Source organism: Coenobita brevimanus, chromosome 61 (assembly GCF_032717465.1).
Source record: "Coenobita brevimanus isolate Jiangsu-jjx chromosome 61, ASM3271746v2, whole genome shotgun sequence".
Taxonomy (NCBI): domain Eukaryota; kingdom Metazoa; phylum Arthropoda; class Malacostraca; order Decapoda; family Coenobitidae; genus Coenobita; species Coenobita brevimanus.
This window is the reverse complement of record NC_137014.1, coordinates 44,150,650-44,178,476: the sequence shown is the minus strand read 5'-3', so window position 1 is coordinate 44,178,476 and position 27,827 is coordinate 44,150,650. Positions and strand designations below refer to the sequence as shown.

Here is a 27,827-nt window from a genome sequence, read left to right as displayed (position 1 = left end):
AATCAGACTGATGATAATTTCGATTAACGACTCCTTAGTAATGCATTGTGGCACTTTCATTTTTTGAGTCCAGCTTTTATTTTATTTTTTTTTTTTTTTTACAAGCAGCATTCAGCACTGTCATGAAATGTCACTATCATTTTGAGGAGCTAATATAATCTACGGATAGTTCATCACTTAATTCAGTTAGTTAGACCTCGTCTCTAACTTACACCTATAAAGTACATTAATTTATATATGAACAATTCTGGGTAGCTTAATTTTCCGGATCTCAAAAGGAAATTACAATAAGGAAAATCAAAATATCTTAATCCCTTATTTATTCAGATTAAAAAAAAAAATGGTGCCAGTGAAGTTTTTTGGCTATTATCTGTACTACTGATAATAGTGTCAGTGTCTGCGTGTCCCAATTCTACCTGAGATATAACAGAGCTCACATCCCAGGCGCACCCACAGCCTACCGTTTCAACATCAGTAAAATCAATACAGCACACCTTTTACTGCGATCCCTATACGAATGACACCAAGGTCGGGGTTTATTATGGACCTACAGTGGTGTGAGGTACAGGGTGATGGTATAAGGTGTAGTAGTATGAGTGTGATGATGGACATGAGTGCCAGTGTGATCACCCTGTCTGGCACTCACCCTGGCATCTCCACATCTCCCAGTAACTCAGGCAACGTCTCAAGATTCACCCTATATCTCCCTTCCCAAACGAGTGACACCCAAGGGGTCTGTAGAAAACAGGTGTGTGGCACTGACCTTGCCATCCCTAGTAGTGTTGAGGTATACGACGAGCCCCAGCGTCCACAGGCATGAGATTAATATAAAGAGCTTGCAGTTTCTCCGCATGATCCAGAGCGTCCCCAACCACACACCACGGAGTCAGGAGCGACACTGACCCTCCTCCTCTGCTGGCTGCGAGTGCTCATGGCACCACTTCCATCAGTGCCATTTCTCGACGATTGCATATCTCCATGCATCATACCAGAATGCATATAGTATTACCATATTTTCAATAACAGGATGAAATATTCAAAATTACGAACGCCCGATATTCAAGATGCACCAATGGCGGCCCCTGGCACTACCATCCCAGTGCCACACCTCACGTCTCTCATGTTTTACATATTATGGCAAATATATTAATGATATACCATAATCAAGGATTAGAGAGTTTAGTTTTGCTGTAAGACCATGTTTTTCTTGTGTGAATCACACAACAGAGTATCAGCTGATCACAATCAACAAAAGCGAGAACTGACAAAGACGGTGAAAATAGTCCCCGTAACCTGATTTATAAACGTCCTTAAAAGTGCGTTTGTATTATCTTAGTTTTGACTTTGCCATCATTTTTATACTATATTGCTTAGTATTTCACAGTTAGGCAGCAATAACTTTACGTGATTTGCTTTCTGTGAAAATAGCGAGTGTGACAATGTTTTGGTTGTGTTGTCTGAGTATGAAGATGACCATCTCACACACATTTTGAGTATTAACGCAAAATGAGCACATATGTGACGATTCCAGATGAGAAGACGCCGTTGATGGCCTCGGACACTAAACACTCAATAGGTAATGGGGAAAGTAGTTTAATTATAGTGTGTGACGTGTAACCTTAAAGCCTTATGTCAAGTGGCTGGTCGGGGGGAAAAGTTCCAGCCACCAAATAATTGTCAGGATTATTAATGGAGTTACAGGAGTAGAGTTGTACACTATCGATGTCGGCAGAAAATCACTATTTATTTCAGGCATGATTTTGTATAACAAGGCGGTGTTATTTTTTACTCTGCCATACCCCCATTTTTAGTTAAGATCCCTGCAAAGATGAAAGGCTATGTTTGAGAGAAATTATGTATTAAAATGTCTGTAAATGGAAAATGCTTTAAAGTAGGAGAAGACAAAATATCCTCCTAAATCTTCCTTATGAAGTTAAATAACCTGTGAAGTATAAACAAACTTAAATTTAATCTAAATCAACCTGCTGGCTGGTGTTGCATATCAACATGCATTAGTGTAGTTGCCATACATAATGATTCAATCTTGTCTTGATCTTAAACAAATGGTTTGTTTTATACAGTATGCTATTTTATGGTAGGGGAAAGTAATGTGTTATTCATTTGTGCTTATTGTTGACTTTTGAAGATGGACATGTTATTTTAATGCATGAATTACAAGTCATGTCCATTGAATAGCATATTTCAGCTGATATTTATGTTCTTTTTGTGCAGGCAATGGAGTGCGTCAGCGGGGAGCCACAGGGGAGGCTGGTGATACGACGGAGCCACCACATGTGAGTCACACCCAACCATCGTAGGGTACCATGAGCCATATTCTCACTTTCAGGGAGACATTGTTGCACTTCTTCCTAAATTGGTCATATATATTTTGCATATTACACTTTCATATTGTCTTATGTGTGTGTGTGTGTGTGATTAATTTTTTGTAATAATGACATGGTTTGTTTCAGTATTATGCCAGAGGATAATGAAGGGTTGTTAGACAAATTATATTACTGTACTGTGGATGAAATTGGTAGGAAAGGTCTGAACCCAGCATATACTGTATACAGCCTCATATGCTGGCCAGGGTACATGAATCCAGTGGAAAGAAGGACACCAACCACTTTAACTGGACACTCTTCGAAGTCTGTTGTTAGGTTATGTGGAAGGATTATCTATGCTGTGATAGTAATGTGCGTGAGAAACAATGTGGGGGGACTGCTTTACACTAAGGGAATGGTGAATTATGTTTGTGAACTGTAATGTTGGGAGGAGGAGGAGGAGGGCCATTTTTTTTTTTTTTTTTTTTTTTTTTTTTTTTATAGGGGGAAATAAGAAATTACATGGAGGGGAACAGGTCTGAAGAAGCATTTTGAATTGTGTATCATTCTTATTTATGTGGTCCTTGATTAAATGTACAGTATTTTTGTTTCTTAGTGCAAGTTAGGCTTATCTGTGCATCCTGGAGTGAAAATATTATCCCAGCTAGGCAGTTAGTTATATTGTCTCGTGGACATTCTACTTGTAATTTTTTTTCCAGAAAAATTAACAGTGTGGTTAACCCTGATTGCAAGTATTCCAGATAATCAGTATCCTGTTGGTTTAATGAACTGTTTATTTGACAGATAAAATCATTATATATAAAATGCAATTATTTACTACTTACTGTGTTTGCTATTGATTGTTGTTTTACAGTACTTTGTGCGGCCATTCAAAGAAGGTCCTGGAGGAGCTTGGTGGGTGAGGCAGATAGTGAATGAAGTGCGATGGGTGTGCCAGCAGCGTGAGGGGCGAGTCACCCTGACGCTGGTGGCAGTCAACCTCGGGGCTACACTGTTACTGCTGTCCTGGTGTCATGCCACACGCAGCATGGGTATGGCACTCCCACACAGACCTTCTCATTTCTGTTGATAATTACCATACAGTACTGTGTTAGGTTATTTTATTGTCAGTATATATATATTCAGTTATACATTAACTTTAGTCTTCCCGTTCTGCTCCTTCCTCTTACAATGTCTAACAACAGTAGACTATCAAGTGTAGCCCACATTTCCTTATCCAGAAGTTAATTAAGCATACATCTACAGGAAGTCCAAAATATATGTCCCCAGGCTGAATGAGTTAAATGTGACATGGTCACCAAATCCCCACACCAAGTCAGTCATGGGGAGTTTCCTGTTACCCATTTCTGCCCCCTTTTCATTACATTCTACAGCATGTAGGAAATTCATGGGTAGTGTTTTTGTCCTCTTTCCTCAAGTTTTACTTTTTTTTTTTAATTCCCTCTCTTGCAGATTTATTTGTTAGCCTAAATTCAGTACCAGTATGTGGAAATAGGAGTAATGATTGCTCTTCCATACCTATATTATAATAGTCTTATAATAAAGTTTAATAACTTTAAGGAATGTCAAAAATAAAGCAAAAATAGAGCCAGGATAGGTTTATGCAAATGTGCTTGAAATACTGTAATTATATTTGTTTTTTATATGTAACTGCTGTAATTTTGAGGTGCTGTACTCTACTGTATACTGCATATACACAATAAGCATTTAGTATACATACAACCCTGATTTTTTTGTGTGTGTAAAATTTGTTTTTGTGTAAAATTTGCCAAGTTTTGTATATTGGTACACACCTGCACTGTACATTCAGAGACTTATCCAGTAACTTATTTGTACTTTATTGCAGCTTTGATGGCTTACACATACCTGTCATGGTTCAGCCTTCTCAGGTAAGTCGCGCTGTACTATACTGTTTTTACCTAACTTGGCCCTGATATTCATCATTTTCCAGCCGATTTCATGTTGGTCAGTGGCAGAAAAAGATATCACTATAGCATCCATTTCATAGCACTGTTTCCTTATTAGCACCATACTCAAGTGTTCATCTCTTGTTACAGTTCAGATTTTTGGATGGAGAGATGGCAGTTATAGATCAAGTTAGTGTAAAAACAGTACAGTATAACTTCTGATTCCCTCCTTCCATCCATCCATCCTTACAGTTTTACATGTCCATCTCAGGTAGTCAATTCCCTAAGCCTAACCTTTCCTTGTACATGTCACACATCTTCACACATCGCCAGTTAAACAGCAATACCCTCTTGCCCAAGTTGCATACATACAAGGGCTGACTCACTTTAGGCAGGTGTGATGGTATTAGCAGTGGTCTTTTATGGCAGGTTGGTGGTTCTTAGAGAATATTAGTAAAATCCACCTTAACATATAGATCCCCAGACTGATCCCTGTTGTTCTATTTTTTCCACTATTTGCCAGCTTTGGATTGGTAACTGTTTTTGTACCTTCGTACCGGTACTGGTATTATTTTCCCTGTAGTAATGCCACCTGTTGTACTGAATATATGTTACAGTGATATGCCATCATCACTCTCATCTTTTGTCATCAGAGGACAGATTTACAGTCTGTGTCAGTGCTGAATGGTAGGAAATCTGAGCCCTTGTCTGTTTTATATACAATATCTCAATAGAAGCCCATCCGTTGCTTTTATCCTATCAGCTTGAGCATGTGACTTTTATTGTAAATATCTCTGCTTTCAGAGGCTGCCATTCAGCTTGCAAAAGATTTTTTTAACTGGTGGTGGTAGATATGGCTTTCATTTAACCATTCAGTATGAGAAGTCTTTCCCAAGTTGAATAAAATCACTTTTAATAAACAGAAATATACTACAGTACAAATATACATCATGGTGTTGACTTTCATTGTGCCCTTATGCAGTAACTGGCCTTCATTGAACCCCTCCAGTTGGATTAAGTATTTTGCATTTCATTCTAACATCTAGAACGATTTTAAACTACAGTAGGTAGGAGATTCCATCCCCCCTCACGCAAGGTGAGTTTATCTGTCATTAACTGCATTAGTGCCAAGGAGGGATGCCTTCATGTGATGACACCTGATATAGCCAGACTGCTCCTTTACAATAATATCCCTCACCTGCCTCCCTATACCCTAATAGGTGGAGGGTGGGTTGTCAGAGAAGGGCAGCTTCATCCTGCACACTACCATACTCACATTCCAGATGACGCTGGCCTCACAACTATACTGGTACTACATACTTCATAACTTCCTCAGTACAAAGAGGTCATTTTTTATTTGGGTAAAATCATTTAAGGATATCATCAGTAAACTAAGAAAGGCATGATCCAGTTCAAGGGACTAATATGCTGTTCTGGACCATTCAGCCTTGTGACACGGTTGGTTTGTGTTTGGAGTGAGGGCCAGCAAGCCAGTCCCAGCTACTCGTGTGGGTATCTGCGATGTGAGGTGGCTGCTGTCTTTGCCTCAGTCACACTCTCTCTCCTAGGAGCTGTTGTCATTGTTAAGGAGTGTGTGGAACGTCTCATTGAGCCAGAAGTTGTACACACGTAAGCAGATGTTCACTTTTTCTGTGAAATGTTATAAAATATGTGACATTGTGTGAGTGCACTCAGACTTTGAATCAGATTTGTATTTTTATTTTCTTATATACTAACTGGTATTTAATGATAGTGACCTTTGAAGTTACACTGCCATGATTAGGTCCTTTAACCCACCATTCAATCCTTAGAGGTCTGCTGAGTGTGGGTGGTGTAGGTGGGCTTGTGCTGCACCTGGGGATGACCAGTGTGGCACGTAACCGACCCTTGGCTCAGATCCTCCGTGTCTCTCACTCATCATTGCTGCAGGAACATGTGGCTGACATGTGTCACAGGTGACTTATTCATACCATGTACATTATCTTTTGCTGATATACGTGAAATGAAAGATGCTGCATTTGTTTTCTTTGTATCCCCATTAAGTCAAAAAAGAGAGGCTAGTGTGATTTAGGAATTTCCCTACCCTCTAAAGCATCCTTATAACAAACCACGTGACCTCAGGTGTGGTCCCATGCTTTCCTAATGCCCAGGTAAATGCAGATGGTGTATAGCTGTATGGAAAATGGGGTGTGTAAAGGAAGAATTCTAAAGAGTGGAAGTAGTTAATGATTGTAATGAAGGTAGAATGATGTGATGGATTTTGTGAAGGGAAGTTAAGTGAATGATCGAGAAGGTGTGACTTGCATGAGATAAAATATGAGGTGCCTGTGTTCACAGTAATAGTGACGTGGGAGTTAGTTTATTGATGAATACTTGCAAGAATAAGCATGTTTGAATATATTTAAGTCAAGATCATGATGTGTGTGTCAGAGTTTAAACCAGTGTAATAAAAATGTTTGTATTTGTTGCATCTTCACTGTATGATGACATAGATATGGAAGGAAGGATAGGTTTTGGTATTAACTAAGAAGAATGATAGGTTGTCTGCCAGGGTACATTTGTGGTGAGTAATTTAAGAGATGGTACAGGTCTGGTAGAAGATGGGTCGTTTTGCTATGTCAGAGGAACTGAACCAAGGTGTAAGCACTGTACGTAGGTGCAGTATGCGTGAGTTAGAGGGTAGGATCTGGCATTGAAGGCGAGATGACAGTAGATTAATAAGATAAGTGAGTAGCTGTGTGAATAAAGGACGTGAAGTGTGGATGTTGAAGAAGCCAAAAAAAAATTATGGATAATTAAGATGGATAAAGTGTGCATAGAGGTACATGTGGCAAGGACTGCACCTGTTTAACATGTGAGCCAACAGGATAATCTCTGACCCTTGGGAATTATGAAGCCTAATTTCTTGTGTGTGGGATGTAAGACCTGTTATGTGATGTCAGGAATTTTGTTGGCATAACATTAAATGAATAGATATGTTGCCCATGTCATTGGATGCTGTGTTAGTACAGTAGATTTCCTTCTTTTGTGCTTCTGGTGCTTGTTTTTTGGGGTCCTTTCCATCCTATGTATTACTGGGGTGCTGTGTTCGGATCATGATGAAGTTTAAGTGTGTTGCTGCTTTGCAACCAGAAGACTTTCTTGTCAACCAGTGACCCACCAGATGACAGCAACTACCATACTATTGTACTGCATTTGGATGAGCTGTGCAAAAAGGAGTTCGGTAAGTAGCATGATGTGTGTAGAACTTAGTGTATGCATCTTTTTTCATGCTAATATATGTCATACTGAACTGTTAATACTGTATTTTTGCAGTTTATGTGGATACATTCCTGCACTGACCAGGCTGCTGCTGCCAAGGGTGGATCCAGTGGTCTTGATATCCATCGCTGGCTTCCTGGCTATACTTGTTGACCACCTCATCCTCCAGATCTAGTATGTTCTTGTTAGTGTATACAGATGCAGCTTCATAGTAAAAAAAAAAAATGTATACACCATTTCTTGCATGGCTAATTGGAAATACTGTACAGTGATTGGCGTATAGTCATAACACCCCACTCATGACATTGTTAAGAATTTATATGAGATGCCTCAATGGTCTGGTGGTTTAAGTCTTGGGTCACAGAAGGCCACACAGTTACATGCTAGAGTTTGAAGCAAAGAGCTGGCTGCAGGTTTCTTGTCATGTATTATGCTGCCAGAGGTGTACCGTAGTCTCCCTTGTCTCGAATGATTGGGATTATGGTAGCCTAGTCTCAGTCCTCTCAGGATCTGAAATGTTGGGTTGTAGAATACCTGTATAGTCCATCATTTGCTGGTAAGAAAGGTTTAGTACTTTACCTGCTAGGTTAAGAGTTCTACCTTAAGGGGTAAGATTCATGATGAAAAGAATAAGGATCTTTAGACTGAGATTGAATATCACACTTCAGTAGAACAGAACACAGTCATCCCCAGCCAGAAAAACTGCTGCCTGGATTGCAGATGGAACTTAGGGTAAGATTCATGACCAAAAGAGTAAGGATCCTTAGACTGAGATTGAATATTACACTTCAGTAGAACAGAACACAGTCATCCCCAGCCAGAAAAACTGATGCTTGGATTTCAGATGGAACTTTCGTGGTGTTGAAAGAAAAGTCCGTGTCCTGGGCTAGTGACAGCCAAAAGAGGGCAAAAACATAACACGTGTGGTAAGAAGTATCAGTTGCTTACATTCTGAGTGGCAACAAAGTATGGGCATGTTGCAAACCAGCCTGTCTTATAGTTGGAGGATGCAGTTAGTGGGAAAGAAGGCCAAGGAGTATTGAGTACCTAGAGTGAAGTTTTTTTTCAACATCTGTGTTCATTATATCAGAGGCATGAGTTAATAGGGGAGCTTTTTGTAGGCTCTGATAGCAATACAGTAATCAGTTATGAGTCTCTAACAGGCCAGGAAACTGAAAAATATGAAATTGGATGTAACTTATACTATGAGCATCCATTTTGTCTGTTTTACTTTCTGTCGATCAGATATATCAGAATTAACCTGTGGATTACAGGTCATGGACTTAAGAGTATTTCCTCTTTTCTTAAGGTACACTGTGAAATGCAATGTCTAACAGTGTGTGTGTGTGTGTGTGTGTGTACACTTGCATACCAGAACTTATTACATATAACTGAACATAACACAGTAGAGTGACTGGAAGTGGACTTACATACAGGAATATTTTTCTCAATACAGCAACTACCAGTGGGCTGACAGCATAGCAGCACTGGTAATTGCAGTGCTGACAATCACAACCATGTTCCCACTTTGTGTATCATCTGCCAGCATACTCCTACAGGTTAGTTCACCGTTCCTCACTTCCAGTCTTTCATGCTTGTTTCATTGTGTTCCTCATTATGAATAAATAGTTAATAAGTAGTTGTTGAAGCTGGAGACCTGCTGAGCTTAAAAAAGGGGGATTAAACCCCGAGCTAGACCTCATCAGATCATATAGCCCTGTTAGGGTTACAGGAGAGCGCTACCCCTCCCAGCACAGCAGCCACCAGGCAGGGCGCGAACTCGCAACCTCACGATTACGAGCCTGACACCCTACCGCTGAGCTTATTATCTGTACATTACAGTTTAGATGGCTGATAAATATATAAAACTTTGGGAGAACCACTAAGTCCTTTAGAAGTTATTGCTATTGACTTGCATGTGCATTTAATGTAAGGGACCAAAGATATCCATCCATTTCAGCGGGATGCCACCAAAAGTCTTTTATAAAGGTTGTGTTCCAGGATTGTCTGTGTTTCATGAAGGTGCTCTCAACATTCCCATTATATATTCAGTTTTTCAAAATATTTGTCTTTCTTGGGCCCTGCGATGAGGTCATAGATTGTGACTTCAGGGTTAAGAGACTGAATAGGGTGGCTGCCAGAGATTGAGTTGCATGGAGACCTGCCATTAGATAACTAAGGTTGACGCATACACACATGTTGGTGCCTTTTAAATTACACGATTCAATTCTATATGTCCCCCCACCCCCCACCCCACCTTTTTTAAATTTTGATGGTGGGTGGGGGCACACACCATCCAGTCATGTAGTGCTGCTTTCAGGTGACAGCCCTTTCCTCTCTTCCTTCCTCCCTCTTCTGTCTTTCTTTCCTTCATTCCTTCTTTTTCCTTATGTCTGTGGGTGACTCTACACTGGGTGACAAGCCAAATGGTTTCGTGCACACCAGTTACCAGGAAACCATTTACTACACTGGGTGGTAACCATACAATGAAATGGCGTCTGGTGGTTTGGTGGGTAATTAAGGTGCTCCAGTCGGATTGAGCCTGTGGAGGTTTATAGCCAAGGGGTGGTTGGGGTTTATTGCTCATGTAATGCCACTCAGGGATGGGTGAGTCTGGTCACAGCCATCTTAAATGTCAGGACCAACTTGCTTAGGCCTGGGCTCCTACTCTCTTCATGGAGCAACACAGTGTTAGAGGATGATGGTAAATTAGTATGTGTTCATTTTCATCAGTTAAATTTCTCACATTCTTTAGCACAGTAATCTTAATTACAAATTTAAATTTTTTGTTGCCTTTTTTTATTTATTTTTTATTTTTTTAATCTCCTCCAAGGAGGTTATGTTTTACCCCACAGTTTGTTTGTTTGCTCATTTGTCTGTTAGCAGGATTACTAAAAAAGTTATGAATGGATCTTGATTAAATTTTATGGAAGGATGGGCCATGGGCCATGGGCCAAGGAAGAAATAGTTAAATTTTGGGCCAGATCCAGATCTGGATCCAGAGTATTGCACACAATATCGCCAAAAGTTCTCAATGAATTTCAATGAAATTTTGTGGAATGGTGGGCTGTGGATCAAGGAAGATTTGATTAAAGTTTGGGGCTGATCCAGATCCGGATTTGGATCCAGGATTACTCAAAAAGTAATGAATGGATTTTGATGAAATTTTGTGGAAGGGTTGACCATGGGCCAAGGAAGAAATTATTAAATTTGGGGGTGGATCTGGATCCGGATCTGATACCCACGGATCCAGATCCGGATCTTTTTTAGTGGCGGTGGCATTAGCAGAGGTATGCACTTTCTAAGTGCTTTCCAGTGTTTTTCAAATTAGATCATTTCTAGACAGTGAATTGATTGGTATAAAAAAAAAAGAAAAGTGATTCTGCAGCACTAGGTTCAAATAAAATATAAATTGTACACAATCCATTACAAGCCAGTATGATAAAGGATTGCTATGCATAAGTGCAGAATACACTCCCTGTCCATTTTGATAGAATTTGTCAAAAAAAAAGTTCTGTCATTGTTATTGAGGACTGTTGTGAGCAATGTTTTGTAGTTGGTGAAAGGTTACATACTTTTAACTTCAGCTTCTGTGTTCACAGACAACACCAGGCACTATCTTGGCCCCACTGGACAAGTGTCTACGGGAGGCCCTCACTCTTGATGGGGTCCTCGAGTTTCGCCATGAGAGATTTTGGGCACTGGGGGTGGGGGGAAGCAAAGTGGGAATGGCTGGAGGTATGTCAGGGGTAAGTGGAGACATGTCAGCAGCAAGAGGAATACCAGGAGTAGGAAGAGGTTTGACTGGCTCATCTGGAGGAATAGTAGGAGCAATGGGTGACCCTGGTGGCTTTGTTGTAACAGGCAGCCTCCATGTACGCATTCGGCGTGATGCCAATGAGCAGTTGGTGTTGGCACATGTGAGGGAGCGTCTAGCACCCCTTGTACCTCTCCTTACTGTTCAGGTTAGTTTCTCTTATTGGTTCAAGTTAATTTAGTCATACGAAGTCATTTAAATGACCATTTGCAGTGTTGTCAGTGTATGATTAACAAAGTAGATTTAGAGTATCATAGCAGTTTCATGAATTGCAGTATTACTGACATCCTTATTTCAGCATCAAGGAAAAAGATCTGTAACTTACTGTAAATTACTTGCTCACAGCACAGCATGAATTGTTCCAATCATATGTTCTTTTTTAACTAAATATATTAGGCCTGGGGGGGCTACTTTTACAATTGAAGAGTTGAGAGGAAGGATGGGATTGGAGTGTAATGATGTTGTGATGAGGAGTGACAGATTAAGATGGTTGAACATGTGGAGAGGGTGGAGGATGACAGTTGGGTGCGGAAAGTGAGAAGTGTGAATGTCAGGGCTAGGGTTGCGAGAGGCGGACCAAAAAAGATCTGGAAGAGGTTATAGAATGTGACCTCAGGGATCAGGGACTGAATAGGGAAGCTGCCAGAGATTGAGCAGTGTGGAGAACCGCCATTAGGTAACCAAGGCCAACGCATCTAAGCATGTTGGAGCCTTTATAAATGATACAGTACAATGTTAGACATGGTGCAAGATACTTTAAGGCATAGTTGAATATTACTATAGTAGAAATTAAATGTAGATCCTTAAATAGTACTTTTTCAGATGCACCGTAATTTATAAAATGAACTACTGTCTTTAATGTTTGATCATTGTGCTGCTTTGTTTCCCAAAACTTGGAATTTTTTTTTCCCCTGCAGGTTCCAGTGACTATTAGGAAGTAATTAGCTGGTTTTGGCACTTGGTTCAGTTTCCAGTCCATAAAAAACATCAGCTGTAGTGTGGCTGATCTTCGTATTGGGATTCCTTAAAGAGGAAGCTTGGCATCATTTGAACTGATGAATTGTTTGTTTGTTGCAGGTGTACAAGGATGACTGGACACGAAGCTCGACAACACTGCAACTATTAAACGATTCTGCCCGGGCCCTGGTCACATCTCCTTCTCACTCTCCCCACTATGTCAATGTCACCTACCCCACCATCTACCCTAGAAGCCCTGCACCATTCCCACCTCATACCAGGCACTCCTACTTCGCAAACCCAAAATACCCCATTGCAGCATCACTTCAAAAGAGTAATGCACCATACTCCTCCATTTCATTTGTGCCTCCTGGGATCCCACCAGCTACTTCTGTAAGAGGTTTTGCTGATGGGACAACCAGGAGTTACAGTACCAGCCAAAGCAGACACTGCCATAGTCACAGTCACAGTCACCACATTGGAGAGGAAGCAGTTTGTGAAGCCCCTGAATCAGATGATGGTGATGAGTTAGTTGGCTGGACATCAGAAGCGAGTGAGCATGAAGTGTGTTCATACAAAACTCCCAGTAGTATCTCTCATGACCCAAAGAGAGTCAAAGAAAATCACAGTCCCAAACCATCTCCATATTATGTCAATGTTGACTTTTCTGCTAAACCTTCCATTACCCAGACTACCACAGGGACATTGCCTCCTGATAGAAGTGACGTGTCCCTTAACCCTAGATAATATTTGTTTTAGGATACAATAATTGGATCAGTGTATTATTTTGTTAGATTATCCAATACATTTAGGTGCATAAATATATTTCTTGAGCCATGACACTTGAGTGTATCAGTACCACTGCAACCACTTTGCTCTAATGGTTAAGGTTGCACTTCTGAAGCTATTAAATATACTGTAGTTGTGAAATGCATGAGGAGTGTCTGGCCATAGCAATATTTTTATAGAGAATTTTACTACAGAAGAAAATTAAGAGTGTACATAAATATATGTGTAAGGTATATAGTATATGGTATATCATAATCAGCCCATACAGTATTAATGTGTTTTTAAAATTTTCAGAGTTCTGTAGTTCAGTAACAGTACTACTACTGTATATGAAAATTCCTTAATACAATCCTTTTCTTATTTAATACAAATACGGTCTGTTACTCTGTTACTACTCTTGAGTTGTGCTGATACAGTGTTCCTGCTGTACCATACCTAGGTAGGTAAAAGCAAGGTTAGGGGCAGATGCCGTGAGGCACTTGGCCTTGATGATCATCTCTGCAACTTTAAATCTTTGAGCCTGTAGTGGTTTACCCACTATCTTGGGATACAAGACTGCTGCATCATCCAGGTTACCACAGTGACTTCCCCTATGTGCTACCTTAGGCATTAATTTTCCCTACCAACCCACAGTGGTTACATAGACACCTGAGCTGAATGATGCCAGCTGCCCACATCAGGATTCAGACCTTGGTGCTCTTGGGCCAGTATCTTTATTGCTAATAATGGCAACCACTCAGTGAAGAAATGGTAATGTGTGGCAAGTAATGTGATGCTCATTAATATCCTTGCCGTGCAATAGCTTTATGATGAGGGTCTGGTTGTAAATCTTGCCATCACAGGTAAGATCAGCCACAACCTTACTCCAGTAATGACACACTGGTGAATAACCCACCCTGATGCAGTGTTATATGGGTACTTATTTTTCATCACATTGGAGCAGCACTTTCAGATGATTATTGAAACTGTTTATTTCAGAAGGGTGTTCTCTCTCTCCAGAGACACAGCTAATGAAATTTTTTCAGAGCTCAATTATTTAGAACTTGAAATTTCATTTATATGCAACAAGAATTCTTGTATTAGTGATGTCATAACTGAAACAGATTTAACAGAATCAATACTACATCATTGTTGTGCTCTAACCACCATAATAATTTGAATGCACTAAGGCCTTTTCATTAGCCTTTTGAAATTTCCTTCATGAAAAATCTCTAAGGATGGACATATAATTTTGTTTAATGTTGTACCTTAATCCTCAAAATTGGGTGATGCCAACTGTAATAAGTGCCAGCATACCTCTTACCCAAATATTGTCCCCTCCCCCCACCCCTTTTTTTTTTTCCAGATAGGCCTGCTGCTAGAAATTAGTTAACTCTTGATCTCATATGATGATGACAATCTTTGCAAGCTTTTGCCGTATGTACAAGATACAAAATAAGCAAAGTAAACACAGCATACCTGTATATTCATACAGTATATGTAAATACAGTGTACTCTGTATTATAAAGTACGCTGCTTCCTTAAGACCTGTTGAAGTGAAGTGCAGTTTTTATTGCACGACAAAAAAGTGACTTCCGTTAGAAGTGTGGTCAGGTGCAGTTATAACATAGGTTGTGTGACATCACTCACCTCAAGTCAAGCATGACATCATTTTACTTGGGGTGCGTGTGCTTGTGTTTGTTTCCAGTACATGTACATTGTTATATATGTGTGTGTTGGCAAGGTGTTTTGGGTATTTTTGGTAGAGATATGGTGCTGGAGAGGGATGCCTTCACGTGGTGGCACTGACGTAACTGGACAGCTCCACTGACTGGTTATACAAAGGTCCCACGGCTCCCTCTCTGTCCTCTGAAAGGAGGATGGTGGACTGCAGGAGAAGGCAACTTCAGTCTGCAGTCCACTGAGTTCACATTCAGAAAAACCTGGGGCCACAAATACTGGTACTATTACTGAAATTCATGGAGGTACTGTATAGGAGAAAAGATGAGATTGGCTGAGTGACCAGCAGTTAGGCCTTTATAATGGTTTTCATATTCTTCCATAATGCAGTTTTGGGTAGCAGCACACCTCCCCAGAAGCAGGATGTTACTCAAGGGACCAGTGTATTGCCCCATATACCATATGCAGTAATGGATACATTAAATTTATTGGGTACTTGAGTAGAGTGCCTACAAACCGTGGTTCCTGAGCTGACCAAGGATTGGGTCCCAGGTAACAGGACCACTCATCTAAGAATAATGTATACTGTAAGTCCCTTTATTCCAACCCAATAATACTGTTCAGTTAGATGTATAATGGAAAATACATTTCAGTACTTAAAGGAATACTGAAGGAATACAAAATAGAAGTTATAATCAGTAGTGTGAGCATAAACGACATACAGTGATCTTGACCACAAATCACTGTACCCATTATGATGTACAGGGTAGCTGACATAGGCTTAATGTATAACTAATATATTTGAAATACAGTAACTAGTTTTAGTGCTAACATTTTGAATGAGGAATATAAAGATGCTGTTGATATGGCTCTATGCTTATTTGGATATGAACCCAGTGGACTGCAAGCTGCATTGTTGCTGTACTCTTTTAGCCCATCTTCTTCCTTTTGGGGGATGGGGAAGGGGATGAGAGATACTTTTATATCTCAGCAGCAGAGCTAGATGGTTAAGTCAGTGACACCATGGAAAGACATCCCTTGCCAACACCAAAGATGGTGTAGAGCTTCAATGCTGCCGAAGAGGGATGCTTTCGCTGAGTGGTATTGATATAACCAGATGGCAGAGCTACCAGGTCATATAAACATCCCTCAGTGCTCCCCAAAAAGAGGATGGTGGACTGCAGAAGGGCAACATGAGCCTGCAGTTTAATTCAGGCTCATGTTTAAATGAGCCAGGAGGAACAACAACATCAACAAAAGAGGTGGAATAAAGAGAACTTACTGTACTTCCTTATGTACTGTAATTTTTATGCTGCGGTAAAAAAAAAAAATTTATTTTAACAATATATTGGCATTATTATTTTGTGATATAATTCTCGAATTCAGTGAAGTAAATTCATTCAAACAGTTTCTTCCACTTTGTAGTTCACTCCCATGCACAGATCATGATATTGTACAGTAGCAAGACATATATTTTCCTAATTAGCAGTTTATTAAAGCTTATTTATTGACAGTTGTGCCTTTAATTATCCCCAGCACAACAAGAATGGATATGGATATTTAAGATGTGCTGATCGGCCTAGGAGGAAGGTAGAGCCCTGGATGGTTGGAGGTCAGGTATAATTACTCCCCTGTACATACAAAAAGGGGAAAAGGAAACATGTAGATAAAGTATATGGTAGGATACTTACTGAGAGTAAAGGAAATAGCAGAGGAATTAATTTGAGAAAAACAGGGAGGTTTCAGGAAGGGAAGACATGTAGATCAGATATTCATCCTAAGGTATTTATGGAACAGTTTTTTGAGAAGGGAAAGAATTTGTATGCTGCCTTCATGGATTTGGAGAAAGCATATAATAAAGTGGATAGACAAGGAATGTGGAAAACATTAAAAATATATAAAGTAAATAGGGAGCTGTTGAAGTCCATGAAGAGTATGTATGAGGGCGATAAGGCTGCAATGCATGTGGATGGTGAAATGAACAATTTTTCTGTCTGAATGTCAGATTGAAAAAGGGATGTGTCATGTCCCCATGACTGCTCAATTTGTATATGAATTGGATAATAAAAGATACAAAGCAGGGCACTGGATGTTGGAGTGGCCCTAATAAAAGAGGGCAGCATTTGAAAATTTCTTGTTCTGTTGTTTGCAGACAATACGGTATTGCTAAGTGAAGACAAAGGGGAACTGCAAGGCTTGGTGATTGAGTTTGGGAGAGTATGCAAGAAACAGAATCTAAAGGTGAATATAGGGAAGAGTCAAGTTGTGGTCTTTGAGAGAAATTATGTCACTGAATGCAGAGTGAGGTTGGACAGTGAGGAAATGGAAAATGTGAGTACCTTTAAGTACCTGGGCAGTGTGATCAGGAAAGAGGGAAGTTTAGAGGCTGATGTGCTTGAAAGGGTACAACAGGGGAGGGTGAAGAAAGGTTGCTGGTTCATTGAAAACAGTGAGAGGAAATAGGGAAGTGAACAAGGAAGCAAAAAAGCCACTACATGACAGTATTGTGATCCCCACTCTAATGTATGGAAGCAGAGCTCTAATCTGGTTGGAAGGACAAGTCAAGAATGATAGCAGTGGAAATGAGTTATCTGAAAGGAGCATGTGGACTTATATGGAGTGATAGAATGACAAATCAGGAAGTGAAGGAGTATAATGGTGTGGATAGAAAACATTACGAGAAATACATTGAGGTGGTTTGGCTGTGTGGAAAGAATGGAGAGTGAGTGTATGTGAGTGAGGTGAAGGAGGGGACAGGGAGGGGAAGACTGAGGATGAGATGAAGGGATGGAGTAGTGAGGTATATGAGAGAGAGGGGTGTAAGCTTGGGGGAGGGCAGCAAAATGACAGGAGACAGGGTGATATGGAGGAAAATTGTTTGTGGCCACCCCTTACGGGATTAGGGCGTCTGAGTATAGATACATAGACAGGCAGACATCAAGAACCATACTGGTGAGAACTGATCACAAATAAATGCAGGTTTATATATGATTTATGATGGTATGCAGGACAAGGACAGTTCTGTATTGTTTCATTTTTAAAGGCTCCAACATGCTTGCATGCATCAGCCTTGGTCACCTAAAGGCAACTCTCCATGCTGCTCAATCTCTGTCAGCTTTACTATTCAGTCCCTTATCCCTGAGGCCACGTTCAATGACTTCATCCCAGGTCTTTTTCGGTCTACCTCTCACAACCCTACCTACCCCTAACACTTCTCACTTTCTGTGTCCACTTACTATCCCCTATCCTCTACACATGCCTAAACCACCAAAACATTCCAGTCCCATCCTACACCTCAACTCTTCCTTCATAAACCTAGCCCCCCAGACCTCGCAGTCAGGGACACACTGCACATCCACCTAATCATTGCCATTTCTGTACAACTGAGCCTCTTCCTTTCCTCCTAAGGTCTCACTACCATACAGCATTACAGTCCTAACACATGCCGCATAAAAAGATCCCTTAGAATGGAGGGAGAGCCCTCTCATTGTCACAAGAGGCAATAGCTCCCTGAACTTCTTCCAACCACCCCTCACTCTAGCCACAGAGCTAGCTCCAGCCCCTCCTCCAGCACATAACATGTCTCCCAAACAGCAAAACTCTTCCACACACTCAGGACACCCTGTATGAACTTTAGTATTATTACTAAGAGCTAATATTTTAGAAGCATTACAGTGCACTGTCCTTTTTGGCCTCTATCTCTGACATATATAGCATCAAGATATAATCATTATGATGATAAATAGGTACAGTATTTTGCAGCTGTCACCTTGGATAAACTCAGGGATTGGAAGTCTTGGAAATAACAATCCACAGACACATTCCACGGCATATTTATAGGAACCATGGAAAATAAAGCTCCATCGATGATAAACTTCTTTAATACCAGAACACATGGAATGCAACTGCTGCAATTAATAAAATTCATAAGTACCAGCTTATGAGCACACAGATTTCCAGCTCTGTCGTACATATCTTGACCAAACCTAAGTGACGGTACTGGACAATACTGATGTGTGATGGGAAGCACGAAGAGCACACCCTATTACTGTACGTCACGCAGATATCAGTTAAGAATTGTGTAACATCACTGTACTTACTGTGGCATCATACATTTCCAGGAAGCACTGTTCTACTTGCCATCAGGTTCCATCACAGTATTTCTCACCATGACCTTTCAATATCTGTTATGGGAAGCACATATTTTATATATATTTCAATGCAGAGAAGCATAAACATTTTTTTCTGTACAAAAATATATCAAATCTCTTACAATCTCGTACTCTAAATCTCATACTCTAGGCACTTACTCTTGATCTGGAAAACGTTGTGTTTGTGCAACTCCAACTTAAAAACATCATTTGGGGAGAAGCTTGGTGCTGTCGTACCGATATTAAATTATCCTAGACATATGCATAACGTCATAAACTAAATCTGCGTTCAGAGGAGTGCGAACAATAACAGTGGTATGATGTACTACAATATCAACCAATATTCAGCTTCACTGTCAAAAGATACAGGAAGAGAATGCAAACAATCCTTATGATCAGATATCACAGGGAGAGAGATTTAATACACAAACTAATCTAATCTCCAGATAATATTTGTGTACTATACTGGTACAGTATGTCAATTAGAATGTTTATGGGCAAATTTTAAAAACAATAATACAGCATCATAAAACAATAATTACCAACAATTACGAATGTGAAGGAGAAGGAACTTTCACAAAAGAAGGTATGCCTCTGTAAACATCATGAGGATATGCATGGCTTCATTCCACCACCAGCTCAGTTTTGTTTTCCTTGGTAATCAGCTGTACAAGGCTTCCAGATGGGGGACGGTCTTTACCAGCTGTCCATTTATGAAACAACCTATAAATAGAGAGAAAATGTTAGCCAACAAAGTTAATACATCCGTCCTTAATGTAGTGTACAAATTTTCCAAATAATGATCCATTTACGTCTGTTTTTAAAATTTTTGAACATGTCAAAAGAGATAACACAACAACTCACTCAGCAACAAATTCAAGGGATGTCCAGGTAGAAAAGTCAGCACCAGCCATCCACTTTCTGTTCATGGGAGTGTCAAGGGTGACAGGGAGGATAGCTACAGCAGTTGCACCAGCAGGCAGCCCAGACTTGTCCTGACCAAGACTTTTGGTTAACTGATGCACTGCTGCCTTTGCAAGGCCATATCCAATCATACCTGTAGTAGGAAAGAAGTGTTTTTGTGTTCATCTCATCTCAACTGAGAAGTGACATTCTGGAGGCAACCAACAAACACAGAATGAAAGTACTGTATTGAGAAGTGGTGTGAAATTTTAGTTCCCTCATACCACTGCAATATTCATTATTTCAAATGTTCAGACAGCTTTACTTCCAGCACTGTACTGTATGTCACTAACGTATACAGTCCTGTACCGGTTTTCTCAACAATGAAGACACCAAACATTTATAATGGAGCAATAGAAACATGATACAAACTGTCTGAATACTGTATATACATGCATAATATTCCATTTGCTCCAGGCCAGCAATCCTCCCATGTGACAACAAATGGTGCTACACACATGTATGCACACACATCACTATACACAAATCATCCTTCAACATTAATACTGAGATTTACTAAGAATCTCAATCAGAACTGAATTAACTTTCATGGGATGTTTTTTGTAAATTACTGTAAATATGATGGCCATAAACACTTAAAAAAAAGTTTACAAAGAACAAGGATTTTGTGCATTAGTTATCCACAAAAGACAAATAATCACTGAGTTAGGCAACAATCAAAGAGGGGTCAAAGTGCATGTCTAACCTGGTGTTCCCCCAAGGGCTGGCTGAGCGCCTGGGAGGGATACGAGGCCACCCTCCTTAAGGAAGCGTGCAGCAGCCTGGGCAGTGATGGTGGATGACCACACACTCTGCGACCACATCAATTCACAGTTCTTCAGGAACTCTGGGGAGAAAAAAAAAAAAAAAAAAAAAAAAATCATTACCCTCAGTGTCTAATTTATCATCATTGAAAAGGGGTGGGTTAGACATTTAGAACTTTAAAAAGACAACAGAATTCCTAATGATCTCACTGAAGCAGTTCGCTCATTGGTCAATCTCAAGCTTTAGGAGTATAAGTCTGCTGAGCATACCATGTAATGTTTATATAATAGTGGTGATTGAAAATGCACAGCACCATACAAATACCAAACTAGAGAGGAGATAGAGGCTTTAGATGTGGCAGGGTGTGTGTGTATCTGGTGTGTGCTTTGAGGAATATGTGAGACGTATACAGAGAAGAGGGTAATCTGTCAGTAGTTTTAAATGGATGTGGAGAAAAGCAAATCCAGTGTTGAGAGCAATGCCTACTGGCCAGTGCTGTAAAGAGTTTTTACCACAGAAGTAAGGCATGTGTGCGTGTGAGTGAGAAGGGAAGAGGGTGAATGGGGCAAAAGTGAAATTCCATCCGTAATATACAATGTCACCATGGTTCATCCTGTTCACAGACATGCTAGAAAGAGAGGTAGATGTAAGAGTATCTGAAAAGAGGGGCAGATTCAAGGGATGCTGGGCGAGGGGGAGACATTAAGTAATCCAGCTTGTCTGCGAATGACAAGACATTAGTTGAAACTTCAGTGCTAGTAAGTTAGCCAGCGGTTAATATCTGAGTTTGGGACCAATTGTAAGGGAAAAAAAAACTGACAATGAATGCATGGAAAAGCAAGGTAACGAGAGGCAGAGGAGAAAAAGTACAATAAAATGAAAGTAAAATAATGTGAATGGGGATGATTCATTGGATATGAAGTTTTTCAGCTACCTGAGGGCAGACACAGCAGCAGATTGAACTCAGGAACCAAACCTAAAGTAAGCCACAGGACAGGAGACAGATTTAGGATTAGAATTGCTAAAATGTGTACAGAAAGAAAGATTCGTGCCTGTTCAGGCAGAGATGGGATTGTACAGTCGTGCATGCAAAAGCACACACATTCTATTCTTGGTCTCAAACTAAATAATCTTTATTAAATACATTTTATCATACCTTTACTGGCAGCATTGCCTCCTGCCCAGCCTCCTGCCACATTAATGAATGCATCCACTTTGTCTGAACCTAAAGCAGCCTCCAGACCTGGAAGGTTAATGGATATTTGTCAATGTATTACTGGTATTTGAAGACCAGTAAGTAGTCAGTTTCCTTAACCAAAACTACATTATTAAACCATGCAATCCATTCATTTAAACAAAAAACAAAAATTCTACCAAATTTAAAAATTTCATTCCATATACAGTATCCTAGTAACACAGCATCATCTGCAAACAGAGGCATAGGCAACCCCACCTCCAAGACTTAGGACCACTCTTTCCCAGCACCACTGGACAACCATAACACCAGTTTTGTTGTTATCCATTTTTTTAAATTAAATGGAATAGTCAATACACCATTCACTCTCATAGCAGCTTTTCCTACACCTTACAAACACTGGAATGCCAACAATATTTTACCTTTTCTTCAGTAAAATATGCTTTCAATATTCCACATAATGCCCTGTTATCCACTTTGACACATGCCCGATCCTCAGCAAGAGTGACTGCCTTTATTCTTCTTCAGCACTCCATCATGTACTGATACCTCTCCCACTCAACTCAGTATCCTGATGCTACAGAGTATTCCAGTAATTCTGCAATTCCTTTTCTCATTCTTTTTTCCTTACAAGCCTCATGGTGTGCTGATTAGAATACCCTAGTCAGAATGATGGCTTTACACAGGTTCAATCCCCAAGAGGTGACTGGACACCTTCTAATCATGTGACATCACCAAGGGGAGTACATTGGTCACCTAACCTATAATGTACTGAAGTACAGGTAGTCAGCATCTGCTCCCAACACTTGTAGGGAGTATAATGGGATTGGCTGTTAATGTTTTGGTATTACACTTTCCTTCCTGTCCTCATACACCCATCCTTGTGCCACTGCTAATCCTAACCTCCACATCTAGGCCACCACACACTGTAACGTTCAAGACGATATCCACTCACAGAGCTTCACCTGTGTTCAACTTCTTCAGTCCTGAGCATACTTCTCTTCTGCCATAGTTCACCTACCTTACCCAATAGAAGAATAAGACAATACATTGGTTCTGATCCTTTCCACAGCATATATTTATAACAAGCACCATATTCTAGCGTTAATCGAATATTCAACTCAGCACTTAATATGGAGATGGCAATTGAAGATGTAGATAAACTGGACAGACTATAATCCCTCTTTCCATCCCTACTCTTGCTCCCCACACTCTAACAATCACAAAGGCTGGTATCACTGCAATTTCTGTCACTCACCACTTCCATGACTGGTTAAAATGCTATGTCCATCTACCATCTCTATATAATAGGATAATTAAAAGTATGATGGTAAATTTTGCTAGGGTCTACACATTTATGATAGAAAATGAATAAAGTGTGACTATGAGGTACGTCAATGCTCACCAGAAATGACAGCAGTTGCCTGTGTGGACCAATTGTCATCCTTGGACACCACAATGCTCTTGTCAGCATCATCATTTGCAGCCAGGTCAATTGTCGCCACCCACTGCAAAAACACACTGTAATAATACCAAGGCACACTCTGACTCAATCATTGCCTACCACTACAAAACCACTCCTATATCTCCTGAAGGCATCAGGAGACATAGGAGTGGGGTTAGTCACTGGTTTGATAAATATGATTATATATAAGTGTGCTGTCCCAGATGACTGGCTGAAGAGTGTAATTGTAAATGTAGACAAGGTGAAGGGCGATGCCCTGGAAAGAGGAAATTATAGTAGCATTAAGCTATTAGACCACATGATGAAGGTAATGGTTGAGTAATAGAAGGTATGTAGGTGGACTACTGGGATTCTGAGAGCAGACACTTGTATCAAGTCTGCCAAAGTCAAGTACATAAGAGGAAAAAAAAATATCAGTTTTAAGAACTGTTCAGAACTTAACTGAAGACACACAGGCTTAAAATTTTCCACAAAACAAATAGTTTATGGTAGCTATATAGTTACTGGTACTGGTACCTACTATAGGCCTGTGCTTGTGGATATAAATACAGGTACTATGCTGTACATTATTACACCAAGTTCAGTTCTGTTGCACTATTTCTTCTCTTCCATTACATACCGGTAACCTAACATGATGACAGGTTATGACAGATGATTAGCTACTGATATGAATTTGGCAGCATTTCCATAATACAGTATTGGACTATTACATACTTTTCTCTGCAATTCAAACACATCTTCTGTACAGTATCTAAAAACCAGTAGCTAAATGCCAATTACAGACATTAATAAATACTGGGTATGGCAAACATAGCTAAACCACAACTTTATTCACACACAACAGTAATTCAAGTTGTCTCACTACTGACAACACATTACATTGTTATGTAACAGGACTGACAGTCTAAGAACATTAAACACTACAATGATACAAGGACAGAGAGCTAGCTAGATGCAGTAAAAATCTAACGGTACGGTAAGTGAAGCAAAATTGAAGCCTGCTGTTTGATCCTGTAACTGGCAAGGTAGTGATATAAAAGTGGTAAAGGCTATAAGAATTATTTCAGTGATGGGATGAATGGGTGAGTTGAGTGAGAATTCCAGGAGCGTGGAGTGTGAGTTATGCCAGTCAGTGGAGAGCTGGTACAGCCTAAGGGGGTGGCTCCCAAGGTCACATCACTATCCCACTACCACCCCACACCCTAAATCCTAACACACAAATTCTAGAGCTATCTTTCCCTTATCTCTCTTGTTCTCTTACCACAAACACACCCTCTCTTAAAATCACTATTCATACCCTCTCTCATCACCCCCCCCCACACACACACACATCCTTCACATCACCACACACCCTTCTCATCACAACACACACTCCACCACCGTATATCCCTCTCACCACCACCACCACCACACACTCTTCATCATCACCACACACACCTACACCCTTTCTCATCACCATTACATATACCTCCTCATCACAACAATCTCTCACTTAGCAAAACATACCTTATTTCTCAGCACTAGCTATAGCCTACACACCCTTCCTCTCAATATTACAGTAACCCTTCTCATCGACACCCCGCACATCCTTTCTTTCTCACACCACAAACACACACCCTTTACCTCTCAACATTACATGAATCCCCTCTAAAAAGCACAACCACATCATCTTTCACCATCACACATCCATTCTTACTATTGTACCACCACTGCACATCCTTTCTCTCAACATCACAATCATGTGCAATACCCTCTTTCATCACAATACACACCCCTCCCTTTCATAAAACTAACCACAGCATCACACTCTTTCATACTCACCACCACACAACTCCTCCCTCTCTCTCTCACCATCAACACACACCCACTCTCACATGACACCACACCATCTCTGCAATGCCACATTTGCACTCTCTTACCACCTGATACAGTGCCTGGAATAACCTTGTAACCATCCTTAACCAATGCACTTTCCCTTGATCACTACTCAACACCCTCTTTCTCATCACTACTCCTTGCTCCCCTAATAATCTGCATCCTTCCAGACTCCTGCCATAACACCCATCACCCACAACAACCTTACTGTCCATTACACAGCAGCCAAGTAACAAGGATTATGTGGGGTACATAAGGCAACAAGACACTCCTGGAATGAGTTGCAAATCTGCTGGTGGCTTGGCAAGAATGTCAACATACAATGACCTTGAATACACCTTTATTTACCGTACCTGTATCACTGATGGATTAAAGGAATAATTTCAAGAGAACAAAATTAATGGCATGTAAAACATAATAATAATAATACTCGACATTACAAACTACACACAGTTCCTTAAGTCTGAACTATGCAAAGATTTTTAATGAGTAAGTAGCAGATACCAAGCAATTTATCATTATGGTAAATAAATCACATAAATAACTGTGAGTGTGAGAAGAAAGGAGCAAGTTACAGAATGATCAGAGCTGAAAAAATGGCAAGTCATAATGTATGCTAATCTCAGTCTTCTAGCTTCAGTACATAAGCCTATGTGATTACCACCCTGCCTCAAGTGCTAACTCCCCAGCCTCACACACTTTCCAATCCCCACCTCTTTTTCACACTCCTGCCCCTGTCATACCCACTGTCCCCTTTCCCCTTCCCCGTGCCTCACCCACCCACTGTCCCCTCCCCCTCCTCCTCTACCTGCCCCATCCACTATCTCCTGACTATCCTCCCACTCCTGCACCTACCCCACCCACTATTCCCTCCCCCTCTCCCTGCCTCACCTACTGTCCCTTCCCATCCCTCCTCCCTCTGCCTCACCCACTGTCCTCTCCCCATACCCCCACCTTACCCAATGTCCCCCTCCCCTTATCTCATCCACAGTCCCCTCCCCAGCCTCACCCTCCTCTCCCCTCCCTCCTCTCTCCTTTCCCATCTCACCCACTGTCCCATCCTCCTTCCTCCTACTTCACCCACTGTCCCTCCCCTTTCTACCTACTTCATCCACTGTACACTCCCCTTTCCTCCTACTTCACCCACTGTCCCCTCCCCTTTCCTCCAACTTCACCCACTGTCCCCTCCCCTTTCCTCCTACTTCACCCACTGTCCCCTCCCCTTTCCTCCAACTTCACCCACTGTCCCCTCCCCAACCCCTTCCTCAATCCACACACCCCATATACATTACTAACACCTCCCCCTCTGCCTCCCTTCATATCCCTCTCACTTCCCCTGCTTCACCCCATCCCCACACCAATAGCCCTGTTGGTATATGTATACTGAATCTACCATAATTCACCTCATATCTGCATAGTTATGGCATCATTTTTTAATCAGTTGCCTTCATTAAAATTTCTAACATGTTCCTGCCTGACTGTAAAATACCCAAATGAGGGGGAAAAACATCCAAATAAATTTAAATAAATACCTAAGTGAAACCCAGATGAATTCAAATACTTATGTGAAACCCAACTGAATTTAAATAAATACCAGTACCCAAGTGAAACCCATATTAACTTAAATACACACTTAAAGGAAGGAAATATACCTCAAATGAACCCAATTAAACCCAAATGAAGAACACTTGCAATTAATCCTAAGTAAATAACCAAGAGAAAAAATTTACGACTAAACAAATAAAGGAAAAAATCCTAATTAACCTATATAAATACCCAAATGAAGAACAACCAATTAAATCTAAATAAATATCTAAATGGAAAACACTTCCATAAAACCCAAATAAATACCCAAATTAACTCAATGAAGGCAGAAGCCACAAAATAAGCATAATTATATACCGAAAGGAAACAGAAAACTCTTGAAAACTGAAGCTCAACTTTACACAAATCTATATCTTCAGAAGTTACATTGTTATTTCCTCAAGTATGGAGACAGTCTAGAGGATACGGGTCATAAAAAAAAAAAAAAAAAAAAAATACTTCCCTGCAAAAAGTTGTAGGTCTAACTTACGACATTTAGCTCATTTAGCGTTGCATTTATTCCTGGTCACACTTACCATTATCATTATATTCCCCGACTCTCCTCTATATCTGCTCATAAATACTATTCTGAAGTGAATCAAAACGGGAATTATCTCTGCGATCAATATAACGCACCAGGGTAACTAAAAATAACGTGATTTTTTTTTTTTTCAAAACAGTACTTACGAAATTATTGGCTTTGAAGTGTTTCACCACAGCGGCACCCAATGCTCCTCGGCCCCCATAAATGATGACTTTGCCAGTAGACATTTGGAAGAACGCAAGTAATAATGAGCACTACCAGACTCAACACGGTCAGACGGTGACTGAGGCCGCCTGTAGCAGAAGACATTCCTCTAGTTGCCATTTATTGTTATTTGACATATTTTATTGTGTAAGTTATTTAAAACAGTCGAATGAGATTATTTTCATGTATTTTATATATGAATACTTTATGTATGTGAAAATTACTGCATTATAAGATACAAATGATAAGCAAAAATACATAACGCGCAATGAGTGTCTTTTTTCCACATGACTTTTAAAACAGTACTTGCAATGCACCGGAGTATCACAAAAAATGTTTGTTTATA

At 40.3% G+C, this 27,827-nt stretch overlaps 3 protein-coding genes across 3 annotated transcripts in view; 1 reads left to right on the top strand and 2 right to left on the bottom strand.

Moving 5' to 3' along the window:
- The window catches only part of Pgant2 (polypeptide N-acetylgalactosaminyltransferase 2), a 106,956-nt gene extending 106,088 nt beyond the window's left edge, over positions 1-868 (bottom strand). The window contains exon 1 of the mRNA XM_080275367.1: positions 764-868. Within this exon, the coding sequence (XP_080131493.1) occupies positions 764-853 (90 nt within the window). The 5' untranslated portion in view covers positions 854-868. The remainder of the gene's footprint in view (positions 1-763) is intronic.
- Positions 869-1,447: 579 nt separating this feature from the next.
- On the top strand, positions 1,448-14,189 carry LOC145403674 (zinc transporter 6-like). Its single transcript, XM_080275364.1, has 10 exons — positions 1,448-1,576; positions 2,233-2,294; positions 3,199-3,376; positions 4,192-4,234; positions 5,699-5,881; positions 6,064-6,207; positions 7,568-7,687; positions 8,970-9,072; positions 11,116-11,478; positions 12,408-14,189. Exons 1-10 carry the CDS (start codon positions 1,507-1,509, stop codon positions 13,032-13,034), a joined length of 1,893 nt encoding a protein of 630 aa, XP_080131490.1. The 5' UTR covers positions 1,448-1,506; the 3' UTR covers positions 13,035-14,189.
- A 4,411-nt stretch (positions 14,190-18,600) lies between these two features.
- Positions 18,601-27,575, bottom strand: Dhpr (dihydropteridine reductase). Its single transcript, XM_080275227.1, has 6 exons — positions 27,421-27,575; positions 23,215-23,317; positions 21,771-21,857; positions 20,556-20,696; positions 19,751-19,943; positions 18,601-19,609 (listed from the first exon to the last, which is right to left on the bottom strand). The coding sequence occupies exons 1-6, from the start codon at positions 27,502-27,504 to the stop codon at positions 19,510-19,512; spliced, it is 708 nt and encodes a 235-aa protein (XP_080131353.1). The 5' UTR covers positions 27,505-27,575; the 3' UTR covers positions 18,601-19,509.
- Positions 27,576-27,827: the final 252 nt, after the last annotated feature.